The sequence below is a fragment of the Aedes aegypti genome, chromosome 2 (genome assembly GCF_002204515.2).
Source record: "Aedes aegypti strain LVP_AGWG chromosome 2, AaegL5.0 Primary Assembly, whole genome shotgun sequence".
In the NCBI taxonomy this organism is placed as follows: Eukaryota; Metazoa; Arthropoda; class Insecta; order Diptera; family Culicidae; genus Aedes; species Aedes aegypti.
The window spans coordinates 281620079-281643623 of NC_035108.1; the positions used below are offsets into that span (position 1 = coordinate 281620079).

A 23545-nucleotide genomic window follows, 5' to 3' on the forward strand; every position below is an offset into this window, starting at 1 on the left:
GAGTCGTGTTTTTCCTCCTTATCCATGGTTCGCATTACCGACCAGAGGTGACTCCCAGATCTTTTCCTCCCTCTCTAATCAACACTTCTCCCGTGATGATTGTGGAGATGCAGAGGTATTCTCGGTCTCTAGAAGCAACAATCATTACACACTAATTCCTTCGCATTTCAACTGACTGTAAGGACTTGGCTATAATATTACAGCTGCTAGAATGTGCACTTCGAAAGTTTTCAGAAAGTTCCATCCCTTATTCATTTAGATCGAAGTGCAATTCATAGTAGTCCCAAGCAATTAAGAAGTAGCAACCTGCGAGGGAGAAACCAATACAAAATTTCTGTACGTCATAGTGAGCCGAGATTCCGCTGTCACGAACTGTCACTGTGAGCCCAGATCTCAAACATTGGACTAACATGAAAAAAGCGCGTAACTGATTAAAACACATTTTCGTATTTCTTCAAAAGTGATAAAAATCGAATAAAAATCAATTCATGCACATAATGCAATCGTTCTACTTTTTCCAATGAAAATAAATATTTAGTGCATAGAAAACTGTGGCTCTTTTTTCATGTTTGTCAGGAAAGATCGAAGGTGCACAACAAAAGGAAACTACCGATTTTCTCGAAGCCTGCCTTGATTGTTGTTGGCATACTGGAGTTATCTTGCAGTTCAAAATAACGTTGTCTTATATTTCGTGTGTAGTATCGGTGCCTCCCTCCCAGGTAGCAACCATTGACATGTACAGCTGGTCTATGCTTTCCATTACCTGACGATGTTCATTGGAGGAGATCAACTCCGAACACCAAATTTATTGGACCACTATTTTGTTTGCAGTCAAGTCATCAAAAACTATATGTCTTACAATGTCAAGAAAGTCTAACCGGTTGAGTGGTCTTCGAAAAAATGCACAATTACGAAATGATGTTTTAAAGCAAACAATACCAAGTTCATTTTTCGATTATTGACACGTTATTTCGAATGCCTGTAGAGTCTACATTGTCTACAGTGTAGACTTGCAAATTGCATGATACGTATCGATCATTAAATGGAAAAGTCTCATGGTCTGAAGTAGTCACATTAGTTGACACGGCATATTTCGAACATAAATCGGAAATTTCACCAGAGAAGCCTTGGTGAAACCTGTGCAAAAGTTCTAGGTGCTCTGGAGTGGCAGAATCAGTTGATTATGAATTGATTCTTCATTTATAGACAAGTTCCCTCGAATTCATGAAAATTAAGACGTCGCACGGTATATTTTGAACATAATACGGAAATGTCCACAAAGAGGCCTTGGCGGAACCTGTTCAGGGGCTCTGGTGTGGCTAAATCTCTTTATATTTAGTTTATTCCTTCTTTACTACAAGTCCTATCGAATTCACGAAGATTAAGACGTCGCACTGTATGATTTGGACATAGAACGGAAATGTCCCCAAAGGGGCCCTGGCGGAACCGGCTACGATGTTCCGTAACGGTCCACTAATTCGAATTTTTATTAATCGATGACAATAAAAACATAAAACATGACATAAAAACTTCGGTGTTGTAACTGCAATTAAAAAAAAAAACACATTTGCAAAATTTGGCACTGTCCATTTATTTCAAATAACCGGTACCTTTTTAAAGTCAACTGAGGGTGGTCTCAAAAAAATCGGATGGAAACTGACGAAATAACAGCTATTTGAAAATTCCTTGTCGGAGGTCGGGCACGAAAAGGTTAAACAAGAAAACGATTTTTCTTTCAATTTTATTTCAAACGACTGTATAAAATTTGTGCCATGAGAGATGTCTTCTATATTTCAAATCGCCCATTAAAATAAAACTAGTTGTGCAAACCAATTCATCGAATCTGCAAAACGAAAGAGAAAGAAAAACATACAAATTTACATTTTCTGGAGCTTACTCCGATAACCCCCCTTGTTCGATCAAATTTGTGCTGGTACCATGTCATAACAGTTTCCAACAGGATTGCTTGCAGAGTAATCAATCAAGTATGAAATGTAGCGTAATATGTTTACACATAAAAGTATGTAACGTGCAGGGTTTCCACCCACTTTGCATACTGCTCACCATCTGAATAGCATCTGCATCAACGTGTGTTGTTTGATCAATGTTTACCGCACGTATTGGGACCTGTGAGTAATTCGATAAAGCAGTCTTCTAAGAGCATCCTTCTGCTCCCAGATTTAAACAAGCATGCTTTGAAATCATCTTAAGGCGAAGTAGGCCGTCATTGAAATTTGTACGCGTTGTTAATGACTGTTGCTAATTCATCTCACGATTTCGAATCAAAGAAAATCAGTTGGTTTTGCACTGACATAGCTGAAAAAGTATCAGCATACTTTATGCATGTTAGCGCGTACAGTGATTCTTTTTCAAGTCAATATAAACTATCAAGACTGAGTTTTATCACTTTGAAATGCATGCTGAAAAGTCATCATTGTTGCCAAAACGAATGACGGGCTGCTTAGCCTTAAAGCGCGGGATCGCTTTGAATCCTGATTTTCCCAATCTCAGCGTGCGTGATTCATACAAGGATTCAATCCCATGATTGAATCTCGTCATTACGCTTATAGGCAATCGAGTCAAGGTAAAATGCCCTTCGTCTGGAATATTTGACGTTTCATTGGGAATTGGGACAAATAGAACCTGCCTACCGAACATGAGATGAAGTGGTATGGAAGGCAATGAAGTTCAGCAATGAGGATAGAGGAGAAATTGTATCACACCACAACAAAATTCCACTAGGTACTTTTGATCATTTCCAATCAGGGAGAAATTAATCAAGACAATGATTTGAAAGACAGAGTTTCGTTGAATCCTGACATGTTTCAATGGAAATTCAATCTAAATTGTCCTGATTAATATTATCTGTAAAGGAGCTCGGAGTTCCGTCTATATGTAAATTCATTACGTCGGGTCAGAATGTTACCATAAGCTGTAGCTAGTTTCCTGAAGCCGTTCACTGGAAACAGCTGTGCATCATAAATTCCTGTCAGACAAAAGTTTTCAATCGATATGGAATAAAATTTCAATGCTTACTCGATTTATTCACCCGGCTAACAATCGTTCAAGGATTGAATCATGGGATTCAATCCTCTCATACACGTGGCATGATTCATTGCATGCCTGGATTTAAGCAAAAGATGAGCGCGGAAAAAATCTTGTTCTGATGGCTTTTGATCTCAGCAGCTCTTGGAGTGGGATTTTTTGAAGACTGCGATAAAGTAGTGTGCATTACAGTATCAGATCGGAATATTTAAGGTAACATTATTGTACTGTAAAAAGGGACAACTTTGATTAGCTTGCCTGACTTAATACATTAACTACCGTAAAATTTGATGAAATTCATCCTATTGCATTTCTTACAAAGATTACAGATGTCAATGTACCTGGAATATAACCGTACAAACTTAGAATAAATCGCAGTATCCTGTGCAATCATCGAATTTGAACTGTAAACAATAAAAATACAGATTTTCCTGTGAAATCTACTATTTTACCAACAAGATCTGTAAAATTTAGTATTTTGACGGAAAAAAACCGTGTAACAAACAATTTTACTGTAGCCCTGTGAAATACTAACGAACAGCATTATGTTCACTGAACTTCTGTGAAATCATTTGACAGCCGCTATGGCAGGCATGAGCTCCTTTTTGTGTCAGTTTTTCACACCATTTACAAGCAGTGAAAGCTGGCTTATGGTAGCAAGCCTGTTTCCTGATCGGTTGGTCAGGGAGTTCGATTCCCGGTTGGGTCATTTTCGAGTTTTTCTTTATGATTCTCTTGATTTATGTTTGAAATTTTACCGTATGTAGTTTGTCGTATCTAAAATCGATTTGTATTTTGTGAAATTTCATGTGTTTATTTTGTTTTTATTTTTGAATTATACGTCAAATGAGAATCAAACATTTCTAAGTTGTAAAATAAATCAAATTTTTCAAACATTTTTAAAAACTACAAAAGTGTTTCAAAAGTCATTTCTAAATATGCATGTTATGGCCTTACCTTTAAGCCAAAAATAAAATCATTATGACTTCAAAGCTATGAAAAAAATACAAAAAAAAATCCCAAATATTATCCCATCTAAACGTGGGGTTGGGTATTGGAGGGTTAAACATATTAATATCTGTGGAAAATTGTCGATTTTCTTAAATCATGTTTGTATGATGTTTATTTATTTTTGCAAATTCTCATCGTTACATGCTATTTTTCATCACGCCAACCCGTAATGGAATGCCTACTTTCCCGCATTGTCATAAGAGTGTATTACCTAACTGAAAAGCGTTTGGCAATGACTCAATACCCAACGCATTTTAGTTGCGTAATGGTTCATTACACAATGCTTTTCAGTAACGTAATGAAGCACATGTAATTTATTTAACCATTATTCTTGAAAAAAAAAAACAAACGGAGAGGTGCTCTTAAGATATATGGAGACTTGAAGAGAGTTCAATAAGTTGTTCTTCCTATTGTGGCTCTGGAATCTTCAGCAGGAAATTCAATGACTTCTCCTGTCGTTATTTGCACTCAACTCGAAACAGACGACAAGCGAGGTACTAGGCGCAAATATTGGAACATCAACGCTGTAGTGGAATTTTCCACTCATGTTTTTGGTACACTCATTGAAAGCTTATTCGAATCTTGCCTTAGATTTCTCCGGTAGGAGACCAGAATAAGCCTTTTCCGCTGCCGACTCAGTATCAATCAGATCGGAATAACTCATTTTGAATATTGATGCTATCCGGAAAATGGTTTGAAAAATTGTGACAATTGCTCAGTGCAACCTACTATGATCTGAATTTTTCAAACATGGCTACGGAAGGCAATATGCAAGTGGATCATTGAAGGTAGTTTTTGTCAGTGCTCACCGCATCAAAACATAGGCGCCACTGTATATGGGATTTAACATTGTGACAGCATTGCTGTTCTGTCAAACACACAAGGCTACGGTGGCGCTATCTATGCTTTCCATAGCGGCCGTTTTAGTTATTTTAATGATCCATTGATGAAAAATAGTTTTGAAGTAACCTTCCATTAAATTGCAAAATACGTTGTACGTTACTCGGTGCTGTACTTGATTTTTACAGCACTCGTCGTAATTATCCAACTCGGAAAGCCGCGCTGTAAAAATCTTCATTCTGCACCTTGTTGCGTAAACAACTATTGTTTTAATTTGTGAAGTATCGACTGTATGTTTTAATCTTAATTTTCCGGCAACGCAGTCTTTATTAAGATAAAACGAGGTGCTTATTTGTCCGACGTTTCGAACGGGTATTGTGTCTTCCTCAGGGGGTAGATATAGTTTTCGTTTTTTGTCCTATGTTTTGTCGAACTATAACTGTCTGGTGTAGGTTTTTTTGGTACATAGCTACGAAAATCACTGTCTTTTTTTGTGCCAGTACAAGTTGTGCACAAAAAACACATACGGTAGTCAGACGCCAAAGTCACGCTATGTCTGAACCAGACGATTATAAAAATCGAATGTACATCGGATTTTTTCTCGCTAGAGATCTGTATTTGATCCATATTTTCATAATCGGAAGGTTTTAAAATATTCTATCGGTGATTTTTTCCATACATTTTGTATGAGTTGAAATACACCAAAAAACGAGGTTTTCATGGGTTTTAGTATGAAAAATAGCTGAAAAGTGTAAAAAATCAAAATTTCACCGATAGAATATTTTAAAACCTTCCGATTATGAAAATATGGATCAAATACTAATCTCTAGCGAGAAAAAATCCGATGTACATTCGATTTTTATAATCGTCTGGTTCAGACATAGCGTGCAAAGTCAGTTTGACACCTTCTCCTGACATTCGAGTGCTTATTAGTTGGAATATTTTCCAACCAGGGAACATCCAACTATCGAGTAATTCCATATAGCGGACCCCCAACGAGCGAATCCCGACTGTACACCAATGGTCACGGTTCCCACAAGTGATTGTGAAACTCCAGCAGGCCAAGTCGATGGGAGTAGAGCAGTTTGCTTGAAACAAGCCTTAATCCCAACTTTGAAGGAAACGTACGGCATTGACTAAGGATCTCTCCAAACAGGAATAAGCAGTTTGACTACAGCAAAGACATTCGGACCCAGCGAATCTACAACTATCTTAACTACAGTGGGGATTCGCTCGTTAGGGGTCCGCTATATGGAATGACTCGTTAGTTGGATGTTCACTGGTTGGAAAATATTCCAACTAAAAAGCACTCGAATATCAGGAGAAGATGGCAAACTGACTTTGACGTCTGACTACCGTTGCATTGAAGTCTCCATATTATATAGAACAAATGTGTATGTATATGTTCGTTTCGTGACGATTTGCGCACCAGATGCGTTAGTCTGGAGCATTTTCACCAGTTGTCAGCCGTTCCAACTAACAAGACGGATTCGCTAGATGGGCGGCAATCGTGTTCCAACCACCCGCATAAAAACGTATCATTCAGTGAATGGAATAAACAATTAATGTACAATATAACGTATTGGATACAATACAGCGTATTGTAATTGAATGTCGAAGCAACATTATTCTTGTTTGGATAAACAATTCAAAAACCATATTATATGTTGTAACAGAACACTGTATTGTTTTTAATTGGTTTTATACCTTACCATTTTGGTCAAATTCCTATTTTCGCGTAAAACAACTCTTGCTGAAAGAAGTAAACAAAACAAGTTCAGAAAGCAAGAAATGTTGGGTGAAAAATATTCAAAACGTAAACATAAGTAGTTTTTTAGAAGTCACTTGACATTAGCTGTAACGACGAATGCAACCATGATAAATATCTTTACTTCTATAAAGTTAAAATTATTTTGCTACTTTTGGCACGAATATCCGGTAAGTTGGGGGACAATCCATACAAAATACAAATTCTATACTTTTCACCACTAATTGAAATACAGTTCGTTGAATTGTTTTTGTATTGTACAACAATACACGAATTGCTAATCAAGACAATACATGAACAATATATCGTATTGTATTTTCAAAATGTATGTATGAGAAAATATCTAGATTTGTATTGTTACGATACTTAACCATCCATACTATGTCATATACTTATATACATTATATTGCATACATTATATTGCAAAAATCTCATATACCATACAGTGAACTGTTCAAAATAATATATTGTACTTTAATTGTATTGTTATTTCACAATATACTGTATTGTATTTCCAATATATTGAATGGTACTGTTCCAATACGTTATATTGTTTTTGTATTGTATTTTTTATCCGGGCAGCGAATCCCCGCTTTTTATCGTGTTCTGTAACGTGGTTCTTCAGCCTCGTAAAGAAAAGCCAACATTTTTCATCCAATACATCGGGAACATTCGTAGCAGAAAGCAGTTTTGGTGACATCACCGAGAAAGAGTGGGCAGCGGGCGAACCCATGGGCGGACCAGTATTGAAGCTTTGAAGAGATTGCACTTCAGTTTTGTTAAAAGTAACATTCCTAAGGGTATCTTGGATGGCAGCAATTTGTTCCTCCATTTCCAAAATGTCATCGTCATTGGACCACTTTGCTTCCACTGCATCTGGTCGAGGGCGCGCCTAAATATTGACGTATTTTTTCGATAAACGATCATTTCGTAATTCACGTAGTTCTGTTGGCTGCATGTATAACAAATCCACCAAAAATTGGGTTTTTTAGATATCCCTTCAATTTGTCTCTGAGACTGACACACTTGATGTGATACACTTTGCCGCAGAAACCTCGGACGATTCGAGAGGAGCAGGACGATCTGTTACGTCGGTGTGTTACCAGTCACTGGTAACTTACTAGTTTTACTCCTATTCGCGTCTACGAAGGTAATTACCACAGTTGACCCTATGCGTGAAGCTCCGATTATTTTACATGGCAAAGCATAGGAAGTCAATTATCAAATGCTTCTAAAAAAATTCAAAACACTTTTTAATTAAATTCTGTTAAGTGTACGGGGTTAGACTATTGATGAACTATAGAATCAGCAGCATATTGAGAAAAAAAAATACAAAACTCAAAATGATATGCCTATAATGTTGCCCATCAAAAGTATATCAACATATACTGAAAAAAAAATTAATATTGTAGTTAATTTTAAATGAGCATTTGAAATTTCGCTTCATATATCTTGCCGGGTAAAATTTTCGACGCTTCATGCATCGAGCAAACTTTTCCCAGATGGCAGCACCGTACCTTCGTACACTAGAATGCGCAGTAATAACAACAATAGGGGAAGACGGGGTAAGAGCGCCCGCCGGGGTAAGACGGCAGTTTGGCATGAAAATGGCAGTTTTCTTAAAAGTTCACCAAGCACTTTCCATAAACACAAGTTTTTGGACATTTCGAACCAATAAGAATGATATTTACATAAAATTTTTCATAACAAATATCAAAAACAAAGTTTCTGCTCGTCGAAATTGAATTTGATCTAAATTAAACAGATGCTCACTTGAGCATTTCGAAAGGGATTTATTTGTAAAATCATAACAAATTATTCGTCCATGCATCAACAGAAATGTAAAATATGATTCAGTGAAGTGAAATATGAATTCTCGAAAACTTATTCAAACAGACTCAAGTCAAAAAAGTATACAAACTTACTTTATCGATTCTACGTGTTTCGCAGACGAAATTCTACACATTTTGCTCTAAACCAACTCGATTTTTCACTTTTAGAACGTTTACTTTCCGGAATTACAAAACGACGAAAGTAAGATTTTCAACTTTCGCTACCTAACCACTACTTTCGCCGCTCCGCTGTATGGAGAGACAAAGTGACTTAACCACGAATCAAAACTAAACACTACTTGAGCCAATTTTACACTGGTACAAAAACGTCGAAAGTAACTGAATAAATCGGCTTATCATTTTGTAAAAAAAAAAAATTGTGGGAAACAACAAGAACTCCCTAGTTTTTGAATGCGAGCTTATTGTATGCAAAATTTAAGTAATGTACACGGCAAAAAAATGTGAAAAAGGTGATTCATTTTAAAACAGTTTTAGAACACAGGTTGTGATTCTTCTGAATTAATTTTCTCAAAACCGTATGGAAGTTACTTACGTCGGTTTGAGAAAGTAATCGAGAATTGTAAATATTTGGCTTTGAAATGAGGCCATAGTTGTGAAAATTGCGTAAGCGGGGTAAGACCGACCACTGTTGATGGGGTAAAACCCCATGATTTATACCGAGTAAAATGTCTAAACCATCTTAAAAGTAGTTATACGTTTTACATTACTGTTCAAGTAAAATGGAATCAATATTGTTATAAATACAAGCCAAATCCGCATATTTTTCCAAAATATGGGTGTCTGAAGGTGAAAATAAGTATATATCTAAGTTTTTCAATTAATCAATCCTAAAAATGTTTCAATATCCCGGTTAATCCATGTAGAATTCATAAAACATTATACTTTTTAGAATCACAGGGAACTGATACATTTTTTCACAATGGTATGTACGAAAATCGTGGTGGTCGCTTTTACCCCTTGGGATGGCGGTTTTACCCCGTCGCTAAAAATAATCGTGATAAGACATCACTTTTTCAAGCGTCAAGAACAAATTTTTTTTTTTTTTTTACATATACAACACTTGTGACATTTGTTTATCATGCCTATAGCTTCCAAAAACGACATGCTGCTTCGAAAAAAGATTTATTAATTCTTGATTTTGACATATGTATTAAATTGCTTAGGCTTACCCCGTCTTACCCTACAACAATCAACTTTATGCCGTTCGTAATCAGTGAGGTAGAATTTCAATCCAGCTTTTTACGGAGTCTCGATACGAAATTGACTTTTGATAAATGCAAATATTGCAGTATAATGGATTAATCCACGAAAAGGCGTCGATTATCAGTTATTTTGATATGTTGAAGTAGCAATCAACATATCAAAATAACTGATGAGAACGACAGTTAGAAGAAGGGCAGCTCGTTACAACTACAACAACAACATATTTAATATGATTATTAATTAAAATATTTTTTAAATATTAATTAAATATTTTTAGTTTCCCCTTATTTTTTTAAGGACATTCTCAAACTTAAATTTCAAAACAAACATTTTACACATGGTGAAAGTTAGAGCAAGTGCTTAGAATAGATCCCGGGACGAATATCAGCATCAAAAGTTGTACAAATTGGCTCTTTCATTCAAAACCTCGATTTTCTGTTATTTGTTTTGAAAACATCATGAGCAGTTACCTACAATCAGCCATTTTGAGATAAAGTCGAAGTGAGATCTCTGACTGCAGAAACGACTCATCATCGTAAAAACTGGTTGATAACTTGCGCATGTTAAATTGGCCATAAAAGCTTAACTGTCCCATATGGATTTTTTTCAACACTTTTTTATAGCATACTTTTTCGAATCAATATTTAGGATGCATTGGGAAATTTTTCAAAAAAATTAAGGAATTCCTGAAGCGGTTTTGAATTTTTGAAGATACTTGAATTGGAAATGCGGGAGGAAGTCCTAGAGAAATCAATGGAATTATTTCTGGATGAATGATTCCTGATGTGGTTATTCTCAGAAAAATCCAGACTGAAAAAATTAAGGCATCGTCTTGCTTCGAATTGCCGGACTCTTCGAAAACCAAACACATTTTTACATTTTACATACAATGAATTTCACTATAATACTTATGCACAAGATTATTTTTCAATTTTAGTTGTAGATGCTAAAGATGTTGAGGTATCGCTGTAGGCAACAAAATATTATTTGTTTATTTATTTATTTATTTATTTATTTATTTATTTATTTATTTATTTATTTATTTATTTATTTATTTATTTATTTATTTATTTATTTATTTATTTATTTATTTATTTATTTATTTATTTATTTATTTATTTATTTATTTATTTATTTATTTATTTATTTATTATTTATTTATTTATTTATTTATTTATTTATTTATTTATTTATTTATTTATTTATTTATTTATTTATTTATTTATTTATTTATTTATTTATTTATTTATTTATTTATTTATTTATTTATTTATTTATTTATTTATTTATTTATTTATTTATTTATTTATTTATTTATTTATTTATTTATTTATTTATTTATTTATTTATTTATTTATTTATTTATTTATTTATTTATTTATTTATTTATTTATTTATTTATTTATTTATTTATTATTTATTTATTTATTTATTTATTTATTATTTATTTATTTATTTATTTATTTATTTATTTATTTATTTATTTATTTATTTATTTATTTATTTATTTATTTATTTATTTATTTATTTATTTATTTATTTATTTATTTATTTATTTATTTATTTATTTATTATTTATTTATTTATTTATTTATTTATTTATTTATTTATTTATTTATTTATTTATTTATTTATTTATTTATTTATTTATTTATTTATTTATTTATTTATTTATTTATTTATTTATTTATTTATTTATTTATTTATTTATTTTATTTATTATTTATTTATTTATTTATTTATTTATTTATTTATTTATTTATTTATTTATTTATTTATTCGTTTAATTCAACTGACAATTTACAATGTATACAGCATATGAAACTTACAATGAACATCATCTAATCAAATACAAAATATACATCACATACTCTTATTATTCCACATCATCGGATCAAATACAAAATATGAAATAGTTTCTAGGAAAATTAAATATCTACAATGGATCATTGAAGGTAGTTTTTGCAAGTGCTCACCGCATCAAAACAAAGGCGCTACTGTATATGGGATTTAACATTGTGACAGCATTGCTGTTATGTCAAACAAACAAGGCTACGGTGGCGCTATCTATGCTTTCCATAGCGGACGTTTTGGTTATTTTAATGATCCATTACGGATGCCAATTGGATGGCAATTGACTTAAGTCTCATTGTGCCTACTAATGAATTCTCTAAATCTACTTTTCACAGGCCACGTCAATAAATTTAATGCTTGATCTTCCATTTCTTATTTAAAACCACTTTAAATGAAACAAAGTCGAGAGCCCCAATATTGTTACAACTTTTCATCCATTTTGTTACATCTAATCTGTCGGGCTTATGAACACCAAGACAACTGGCAACCATATTACGAACATCGCATTCGGTAGCACATGGATCGATGTTGGAGAGAAACAAAGAGAAATATTCTTCCTTCGCTGCTCGTAGCCGCTGCTGACTCTCATCATTAGTCACTTCAGCAACACATCCATTCGTTCCATGGAAGAGCATGTGTGATGAGTTTGGAGTGCTATGCAGAAGTAAAGCATCATCCGTGGTTGTGGTTGAGGTTGTAGAAACAATTTTAGAAAGAGCATCGTTTTAGAGCTCTTTTACTTCGTCCTCGATCGTCTTCTTATTCCGCGCATCATCAGCCAAATCAGGTCGTACACAATCTCTCATCTTCCGAAACTTATCGATACACGTATCACACATCCACATGATATTCTGCGACCGTGTGAGAACGTCCAGATCATCTTCGGTCAAATCGACGCAGTTAATGTGGAATAGACCAGCGCAATCCCCCTCGCACACGGTAAACAGATCCACATGCCCATCAACACAACGATACACGCAAACAAATTTTGTTGTATAATCTACCGAACCCATGGTAGAATGGGTCATTGAAAAATAACCGAAACAGCCGCTATGGAAAGCAAAGATAGCGCCACCGTAGCCTTGTGTGTTTGACAAAACAGCAATACTGTCACAATGTCAAATCCCATATACAGTGGCGCCTTTGTTTGGATGCGGTGAGCACTGACAAAAACTACCTTCAATGATCCATTAAGAACTGCACCAACGATTTTCAACCGACTACAAAAATCTGTTAAGTTTACTATAATCTGGTAAAAATAACTGAGCAGTGTAGTAATTGTGACCATGCCCATAGTAGCATTCACTACAAAGCATTGCATTTCAATCCGTGACACATACCGTACAGCACAGTGTGGTCAAAAGTATAATGCCAAACTTGTCCAATAAAGAATGTTTCTAGTCATCAATACTGAACTCTGGTTAAATAAACCGAATAAATTTTCTTGTGTAGTGATGTTGACTATGTTTTGGTAGAGTTAACAGATTAATGTAATCGGTTGAAAATCGTTGGTGCAGTTCTTGATTTTACCATGGATTCAGTAGTTTCTACAATAAAATTCATTTCAGTGTAGCATTTCTTGCACTTTCTATTTTCCTCCATTGCTGATTATGAATTGATCGTGCAGTCTTAAATCACCTTATCGAAGATGAATTCGATTTTCTAGACTTTTTCAGGAACTGACGTCGATTTCACGAGGAACTGGACGAATATTTGATAGACTTGGTTTATTTAAAGTCAGCAAACAATTTTTCTTAGCAACAACGGCAAACTAATCAAATGAATAACGGAACAAAATTCGAAGCGACTGAATCGTAGTCAACACAACAACAGATCAACAAAAATAAAATAACGAAATGCGTACCGATACTGCACTGAAATGAATGTTATTGTAGAAACGACTGAATCCATGGTAAAATTAAGAACTGCACCAGCGATTTTCAACCAACTACATTAATCTGTTAACTCTACCAAAACATAGTCAACATAACTACACAAGAAAATTTCTTCTGTTGATTTAACCAGAGTTGTAGTATTTTTGACTAGAAACATTCTTGATTTGAGAAGTTTAGCATCATACTTTTGACCACACTGTGTTGTACGGTGGGTGTCACGGATTGAAATACAATGCTTTGTAGTGGATGTTACTATGGACATAGTCAAATTTACTGCACTGCTCAGTGATTTTCACCAGATTATAGTAAATTTGACAGATTTTTGTAGTCGGTTGAAAATCGTTGGTGCAGTTCTTAATTCTACCATGGATTCGGTAGATTATACAACAAAATTTGTTTGCGTGTGCACACATTTCATTGCGTGTTGGACTGCATCTCACGGTTGCCATGAAGTGACATAATCGATTTTGCGCAAACTTCCTTTACAATTCTGGCAGCTTCAGAGTTTGTCACGACTCGATACTTTTGTGATTACGTATAGTAAACTGTTCAAAATTCTGAAATGTAGAGATAATGAGTTGAATTTTATGCAAAATATGCAAATATTTTGTCCAAAAGAAGCGTCCGGAATTCAAAGCAAAAGTATCCGGATTTTGAATCAACTTAAGGCCGCACGGGACGTCATCATAATCACCCTATCCATTTCAAGAAGCAAATCCCAAGAACCACTCCATATATCGATGCGAAAAATGTATCACTATGATTCTATGTATGTAGTGCACAACCCAATAAATTTTCAGCTTCATCGGTTCACTAAAACTCGAGATTTGCTTCCACAAAGTTTTGATGATAATTGTTAGAGTGAGACAAAATATATAGAAAATAACACGGTCTCCCGGGCACCTTAATAAGAGTGTACGGATTTCGCCGAATGGATGAGTCTTCTCCACTGGGCTCGGTCCTGGGCCAATCGCTTCCAGTCGCCCTGAACGTTAAGTGCCCTTAAGTCCTCCTCAACCGCAAAAAGCCATCGTGTGCGCGGCCTGCCACGAAGTCGGCGGCCTCGTCCGGGTTCTCTGTTGAATATTATCTTTGCTTGTCGTTCTTCCGGCATACGGGCAACGTGACCAGCCCAACGCAGCCTGCCGTGTTTTATGCGCTTGATAATATCCACCTCTTTATACACTTGGTACAACTCGTGATTCATGCGACGCCGCCAGATGCCGTTTTCTAGTTTACCGCCGAGTATTGTTCGCAGCACTTTACGTTCAAACACCCCGAAAGCTCTCCGGTCGACTTCCTTCAATGTCCATGATTCATGGCCATATAGGACAACCGGAAGGATCAGTGTCTTGTATAACGCGAGTTTTGTTTTCGTTTGCAGGCTACGGGACTTCAGCTGGTTACGGAGCCCGTAGGAAGCCCGACTCGCAGCTGCAATACGTCTTTTCACCTCACGGGTAACATCATTATCGCATGTCACCAGTGTTCCAAGATACACAAATTCTTCCACCACTTCAAACTTTTCACCACCTAGCACCATTTCGTTACCACTAACACGTCCGGATCCACGTTGACCACCAGCTATCATGTACTTCGCTTTTGTGGTGTTGATCGTGAGCCCAATCCTCGCTGTCTCCCTCTTGAAAGGCACGAACGCCTCTTCCACTGCCCGACGGTCAACCCCGATGATGTCGATATCGTCCGCAAAGCCAAGGAGCATATGAGAACGTGTGATAATGGTACCGCTTCCCAGCACACCGGCTCTCCTGATAGCACCTTCGAGTGCTATGTTAAACAGCAAGTTAGAAAGAGCGTCACCCTGTTTCAATCCATCTAAGGTTACGAACGATGACGAAATCTCGTCCACCACCCGCACACTTGATTTCGATCCATCAAGCGTTGCACGAATCAGTCTAATCAGCTTCGCCGGAAAGCCATGTTCGGACATAATTTGCCACAACTCGTTTCTCTTCACTGAATCGTACGCTGCTTTGAAATCTACAAACAGATGATGAGTCTGCAAGTTGTACGCCCGGAATTTATCTAGGATTTGACGCAGGGTAAACATTTGATCCGTTGTTGATCGGCCCTCTCGAAAACCAGCTTGGTATTCGCCGACAAAGGACTCCTCATACGGTCTCAATCTGTTGAACAGAATTCCAGACATGATTTTGTACGCCGAATTAAGGTGTGTTTGTGTTATTACACCACCCTAAATAATAAACATTTACCGTCGTGAAACATCATCAAAACATATATCAATAATTGTATAATAATAAATTATAAAATTATATAATATGATGTTAATGTTAGTCCGGTGCTTAAGTCTCCGGATTTCGAGTAATAGCGGTGTATAAAACGAAATGTTTGGAAGAATTACTTTGAAAGTTCGTGAAAAATCTCAAAGCAAACTCCTGAAGATATCTGCGGATTAATATGCGAAAGAAATCTATAGTCAATTGAGCTGTTATACTTGTCGTAATGTGATGAGAAATTTCCTAAGGGCCTTAAGAATCATATTTAGAAAAATGTCTGTTCAACTTATAAATCCAACTATCGTGCTGCTCCCTGTTAGGGTTCTCTTAGTTTTTATAATTCTTGTATGGTCACGTTTTTTTTTCAAACAAGAGGTCTCTAAAGTATTATTTCTTCTACGATCATACTACCAGCCTTGATTTCCCCAAAGAAAAAAACGCTCTCCAGAAAAAATATTGTGGGTACGTCTTTGATGTCCATACGTCTTAATCCCGTTTTAAGGAGACTATTTTTTAATATCTGACTTTGATGATTGAAGGCACTTTCAGATCATTTGGAGTAGTGTTTGACCCTTCAACCTGGCAGGATCAAACATGTCGCACGTCATTCGCGGACCACGATGAAATAGTATCACGGATCGCGTTAGTAGTGTTTGATCGACGACGAGCGACGATTAGGCGCATTCATTTCTAATTATACATTTATCGTTTACCAACATGAATCCTTTACCCAAACCATCCTCATATCCAAACACCCAGTGTCTACTTGTGGAAGTGCAGAGGACTCCTCGGCTTCCATGGTCTTATCCACTGGTGTACTAAACGAACTCGGTCGAAGAATTTTGACACTAGAGCGGGTCCAGATCACCTGGGATCATACGGGAGCGTGCCCCGCTCAAGTGTCACAAATCTCAGACCGAGTGAATTTAGTACACCGGTTAGACCATAAAGCAAACATGTCAACATTTCCCTCCTATCCCAAATTGACCTGCATTTGGACGCAGCCGACGCCGCTATTGTTTGTTATAATAATGAGAGCACCAATACTTACACATTGAGGATGCGATCAGTAGCTGTTCAGTAGTAGTGTCTGTTGGTTCCCTGTGTAAGTACAGCTGTTCTTGCAATAACGGAGTAGCATCTGCGGACGGTCAATTATGCTCATGCTCATGCTCAATATTTATCATTAGGAATGAGTTTCATCACTTTGAAACTGCTAAAACATATGACAGACTGCTTAGTAGACTGATGCAAATTTTGAAGTTTTTGCTCCCCTATGCTTAAACGATGTCAATTATGATGAAAATGATCCTCCCAAAATTTGAAGTGATTCGGAAGAAATTTGGTTGTGCACACGCTATTTGAAGTTACCATGGAAATTACTATGGAAAAGGCATACATTTTGTGTTCATTTCTCTAACTGCTCGTCATAATAATCTATGGAAAAGTGAACACACTCATCTCATGTGAAAACTTCCCCGCTACAACTTTGCCGAAGACAACATTTCGATGGGACGTAAGGATAAATTGTTATTATTGATGACAAAGTCTAAATCATGCTGAGATGATCATTCAATTACTTTCAGAGCAACACTGCTTTTATGCTATTGAACAAAGTAGCCTGGATTACTTTGATCTATTCTTTCCGCCAGGAGCACCACTGTTGCCTGCCGAACAGTTGGTGAAGCATGCTACATGCAAACCAACTTTATGATAACGAATAACAATTTATCCTGAGGTCCAATCAAAAAGTGGTCTTCGGCAAAGTTGTAGCTGGGAGGATTTCACATTAGAAGAATTTGTTCACTTTTCCATAAAATATTATGACGAAGAGATAGGGGGTTTAACACAAAAGATTGGCGTTTTCCATAGTAATCTCCATATAAACTTCAAATGGCGTGTGCACAGTCAAATTTCTTCCGAATCACTTCAAACTTTGGGAGGATGCTATTTACCATAATTAAAATCGTTTAAGCATAGGGGAGCAAACATTTCCAAATTTGCATCACTCTACTGCTTAGCCTTAAGATGAAGTTGCATCAAACTTCGAATCTTCAAGAGCACAAATCTAGAAAACCAGGCAACCATTTAGGCTGAAAACTTGATCGTTTAGTCAGCAAGACCAAGCGTCTTGGGTTCGAATCCCACCAATCGAGGCTTCGTAAAGGAAATGTTCTCGACTTCTCAGGGCATGGAGTATCTTCGTACCTGCCACACTACATACACATGCAAAAATAGTCAATTGGCAAAAAATCTTTAAGTTAATACTGAACTGTAGAAGTGCTCATAAAGAATACTAAGCTGATAAAAAGGTTCTGTCCAACTGGGGACGTAACCCAACTATCAGCTGTCAGAAGGCTGGCTTCAGAGGCACGCTCTCGGCCAATTGGGAGATTTGTGCCATCGCCATATTTGAGCCCATTTCATCATCTACCGATAGGAAAGAAACGGGAAGGGAAAGATGAGAGGAAATAGGGGTGGGTCCCTGTTTTCGTAAGTTCAACGAAATACATTCGTTGGTCAATTTAAAATGTTTTTAAATGTCGCATTCGTAATGTTGCATAGTTTGAAGCATCAGTACGTAAAGTTTTTTTGTTATCAACTGAAGACGTACTATTATAAATATTCTGAATATACACATAAACGGTAAGAGCAAAAAAGTGCTTCTTGTTTAGGATGTATATGTATTGCCACAACGTCGAAAAGAGCCTAGATAGTCGTTGATAAATCCATACACCCGATTCTGTTTTTGCACGGAGGATGCGTACCGTGCAAAAAAAGTTTTCAGTTTAAAATTTAAAAACCGATCAAAAAAGTAACACCATGTCTCGACGATTCATGCAAAAAAAAGGTTCTGGCGAAAAAAATGTATGGAAACTTTTTTTGCACGGTACGCATCCCCCGTGCAAACACAGAATCGGGTGTATGGAGTTACCAACGCATTGCTGCCATGTTGTTCTGCATTTCCTTGAGTTGTAATGATAAATTTTAGTTTTTAAATTTCGGCAGTCACTGTTTGTTTAATCTATGTTATATTATATCTTAACGAGGTAAAATATTGTCTTAGCTTTGTCCGCGACAAGGTCAAATCATAGGGGGGTCTGTAGCCTTGAGGTTATGCTTTCGCTACATAAGCGGAATGGGTTTGATTTCCAGCCCCTCCACAAAAAAACCCGTCCAGCCACCAGACGACGCTTCACGGAGGACCGTGTTTTGGGGAGCACATCCATCCTCCGTCAGTATCAGATGGTGACTGACACAAACTGACCCTCTTCGCAGGCAGCTTGCCTCACTAACAGCAGAGCTCTCTCCTACCTGCTCGGAGTGAGAGTAAAAGAGTAGGAGAGAGTGAAAGCAGATGTAAATATAGATAAGTTAAAAATAGATCTGTATCGGTAAAGAAGCTACAGATCAACTGATTCCGGCACAGTAGTGGCCACGAGCACAGAGCGCTTTAAAAAAAAGGTCAAATCATTTTCTGTGCAATGCTTCGATTCATTGGAACGAATTTTGCAAAGTTAGTTCGATGATTATTTGATGCAAACAAATTACGATTTCTTAACTATCTAGTGGGCGTGATAAAAAATAGGTGAAATCAATACGATGCGATACAATATTATTGACAAATGAAATCATGGCTGATTCGCGACGCTTCATTTAGTTTGAATGTCAATAAGCATGCATCGAGCCTCATATGATAACAGTGGAAACGTTGTCCAGCCTAATTTGTGTATGGCATATAGGGAGACTTACGGCTTCGGCACCATTCGACTATTATCGGCAATCAAATTTCAAACGCCAAATACACAGTATTTTAATGTCAAAACACACCAATGAAAATATTCAGATGATACTTTGCTCTGTCAGCTTCCCGCTGACGAGATTTCCGAGACGGAACAAACAATGTTACTAGAGATGTCCTCAATTCAAATGAACAAGCTTCAAAATGCGACTGATTTGGAGTTGCCGAACAGATTCGCCTGCAGCGCTTATGAGAAAGTTGCCGAAGAGAATGAACCTGCCGACAATAGTCACACTGACAAGATATGTTCGCAGCGTTGTAAAAGCGTTTCCAAAGAGTTATCAACAAGTCTATCGATGTGAATCGATAGATGATTGAGCAGGGCATGAATGTAAACAAACAAACATGTAATTTGGCTGCTGATGTCCGAGAAAATTACAAAAGAAGCGCGACATCGGCTTAGACAGCCGAGAATACGTAAGTTCCCCTACCTAAGAGAAATTGCTTTTGTACTGATTCGATTCTATTCCCATGTGTTTTTTCATATGTGGAGACCACACAATACTACAATATTCTAAAACTGTTCTTCTATAAGCAATGTACCATCAGTGTACCAGTATCCGCTCATGTTCCAGTAGCCCGCTCACGAGTTTAAAAAGTAAGGTAATATGAGTAAATAAACAAAAAAATGTCCACAGTATAATTCAATTCTTCGATTTGAACCGTATAGCGGCTTCTTCTTCTTCTTTCTGGCGTTACGTCCCCACTGGGACAGGGCCTGCTTCTCAGCTTAGTGTTCTTATGAGCACTTCCACATTTATTAACTGAGAGCTTTCTTTGCCAATTGACCATTTTTGCATTTGTATATCGTGTGGCAGGTACGAAGATACTCTATGCCCTGGGAAGTCGAGAAAATTTCCAACCCGAAAAGATCCTCGACCGGTGGGAATCGAACCCACGACCCTCAGCTTGGTCTTGCTGAATAGCTGCGCGTTTACCGCTACGGCTATCTGGGCCCCTATAAAACCGTATAGCGGCTATAGTTTTCAAATTTACTTTGTGTAAACTTATCTTTTTTCAGTGTGAGCGGGCTACAATCGCACTTTTGAACAATTTCATTTCCTAAACAGACAAATCTGTGGTGTATTTTGTTTTCTGCTATATGTGATTCGATTACATTCTTTAACGTTTGATTTAAGTAATCTTTTTATACTCCATTTATAAAATATATTTATTTCATTCAAAAACGGTACGATTCGTGCTTTTGCAATTCACCATGCCCCACTGCTTCCTAAAACGAATTGCCATTTATTTTCCATCTATCCATCTCGATGATAGACGAGTCAGTCAAACTTTCAGAAATATGAAACAGTTTACCAAAGATGTTGCCGCGTTGCAGTTGAGTTGAAATTTGTATTCTTCTAAATGAATACTTTTACAAAATTGTAACAAATGGTCACTAGATTTTTCATGTGTTTGGTAGTTCCATTGCCTAATTCATCAATTGCCCTAGTTTGCCTTTGCGAACCAAACATGATTATTTCCAAAAAATATTCCGAAGTGCTCTAGATCTCAGCACATATGTAGTATGTCGTGGGTTACACGTGATAACTGATTATTCGCATATTGTTGAATCTACAGATATATAGAACTCTACGGTTATTTTGTCAACTCACCATTTTCGACACACGAGATGATTTTTCCTTTTCGACGACGCAAATTGGACTCTAAATTGCTCTCGTCTCCGTACTCCTCGTTACCGGTGTCCTCCGACTCCTGATGGGCATCCTCGATGATCCCACTGTCATGGATGTTTTCACTTGCAACCAAAAGTGGATGCTGATCCATGATGTTGGGGCAACAGCGGCGTGACGACACACACTCACGCTCCTTGAAAAAGGGACACCCACAAACAACTCAGCACGGTACTCTTTTCTTCACACTCGACCCGCACGAGAGCTTTCCGGTTTCACGACAAGATAGGTAATTGGATTGGAAGCTCAAAACGCAACACCTAATTCGAGTGCATATTTATTTAAACACTTTTCATCTTTTCTTCAATCATCTAGCATACTTAAATTGTTAGAGTAGATAGAACTTATAATACGAGATTTCCCTTCCCTTGGCGAGTTCGCCACTATTTTATTTAAGTAATTTCTTACTATTTTTTTCGTTAACAATTTTTCTTACACAAAATTTGTCACTCTTCAATTGCGATTCTTGGTTAATCTTTAGGATTTATCTTCACCTATTTTACAGGAAAAAGGGATGCCTATATTTAGGCAAAAATGCCTTCCACCCACGCAACACCAATTTCGAAATGGTAACTACCAAAACACACAGAAAACGATTATCTTCTTCTGCTATACGGTGTTCACATGGTCCTTACGTCAGACTGCCACCTCAGGTTTTAAGAAATTTTCAAACTTCCCCAGTGCTTCGTGGCACTGGATGTGTTGATTTTTCAGCCACTTTTGACACGATACCAAACGGAACCACTTTGCACGCAAAGGCCCTCTATACACCCTTGGAGATCTGGTGGGTGGAAATAGAAAACATTACATCCTTTAGCCGTTCCAGCAGTGTAAAACTTCTTCTTAACAATCGCTATAATCGATTGCGCCGTAATTTACTTCTTCGATCGATTACGACACACTTTCCACAGCACTATGTAATTCAGATCTTGTACACTTTACAGCAACATAATGGCAACGTATCTAAAGCCATACCCGTCGAATAGTGCGTCATAAGCGAATAAAAAACACTTTTGTAATTATTTTGAATGTACACGAGAACAAAGAGTCCACTTTAGACCAGGAAAATAATCTTCACCTCGCAACACTCCACCCACAAAACGGATGATGAAAATTTTTTGTTCATCAAGGGGTAGGGAGAAAATGTATCCGACTGCGAAAAACGTGGACTTCACCCTAGCTTGCCTGTGACACGAATGACGGAGCTGCCACCGAAGCAGTGATTGAGTTCTCTTCGTCTAAATTCAGGCGCCCGCAGGACGCGTGCGCCGCCCGAATGCCGGCATCATGCCTTCGTCGGAGGACACTCACATTAAGTTTGTCAACATAACGACGAACGGATGTTGACCGCGCGCACTCCTTCCATCGTCGCAACGCTGTCGGTCATAGCAACAGAAAGGACGCATAGCCGAAAAACCACGTGAATTTTATGGTCATAACAAACGGCGGCGACGGGAGCCGACAAACAGAGTGTTGTTGTTTTGACTCACGTGCAGCAACTACAGGGGTATCGACATGGAATGGATAACGGACGTTTGATAGAAATTTCCGAAGAGACATCAATTACAGTGCGCATGGTACTCCTGTGGTGACCTGACATACGCGTAATCCTTCGACTGACGGATGTTTTGAAACTATTCATTTGCATTTATTTAGTTAATGTAGGATTCATTCACAAATTTCATAACACCAAATTTTAATCGACCACGTTCTGATTGATGCACGGCACTTCTCCGACATTATCGACGTCAGGACCTATCGTGGCGCTAACATCGACTCCGACCACTATCTGGTGATGGTCAAACTGCGCCCAAAACTCTCCGTCGTTAACAACGTACGGTACCGACGACCGCCCCGGTATGACGTAGAGCGGCTTAAGCAACCGGATGTCGCAGCTGCATACGCGCAGCACCTCGAGGCTGCATTACCGGAAGAGGGTGAGCTGGATGAAGCCCCTCTTGAGGACTGCTGGAGAACAGTAAAAGCAGCCATCAACGATGCAGCAGAGAGCAACGTCGGGTACGTAGGACGGTGTCGACGGAACGATTAGTTCGGCGAGGGTGCCAGGAGGTTTTGGAGGAGAAGAATGCAGCGCGGGCGGTCATGCTGCAGCAAGGGACCTGGCGGAACGTGGAACGTTATAGATGTAAACGGCAACAGCAGACCCGCCTCTTTCGGGAGAAAGAGCCACCTGGAGGAGACGGAGTGCGAGGAGATGGAACAGCTGTGCCGGTCTCAAGAAACGCGTAAGTTCTATCAGAAGCCCAACGCATCCCGCAACGGCTTCGTGCCGCGAACCGAGATGTGCATGGATAAGTATGG

The 23545-nt window shown here is 37.5% G+C and overlaps 1 protein-coding gene across 1 annotated transcript in view; it reads right to left on the reverse strand.

The window, feature by feature from the left end:
* Positions 1–22419, reverse strand: part of LOC5565769 (anoctamin-8) — a 106209-nt gene extending 83790 nt beyond the window's left edge. Inside the window, exon 1 of the mRNA XM_021839577.1 lies at positions 21146–22419. Within this exon, the coding sequence (XP_021695269.1) occupies positions 21146–21317 (172 nt within the window). The 5' untranslated portion in view covers positions 21318–22419. The remainder of the gene's footprint in view (positions 1–21145) is intronic.
* Positions 22420–23545: the final 1126 nt, after the last annotated feature.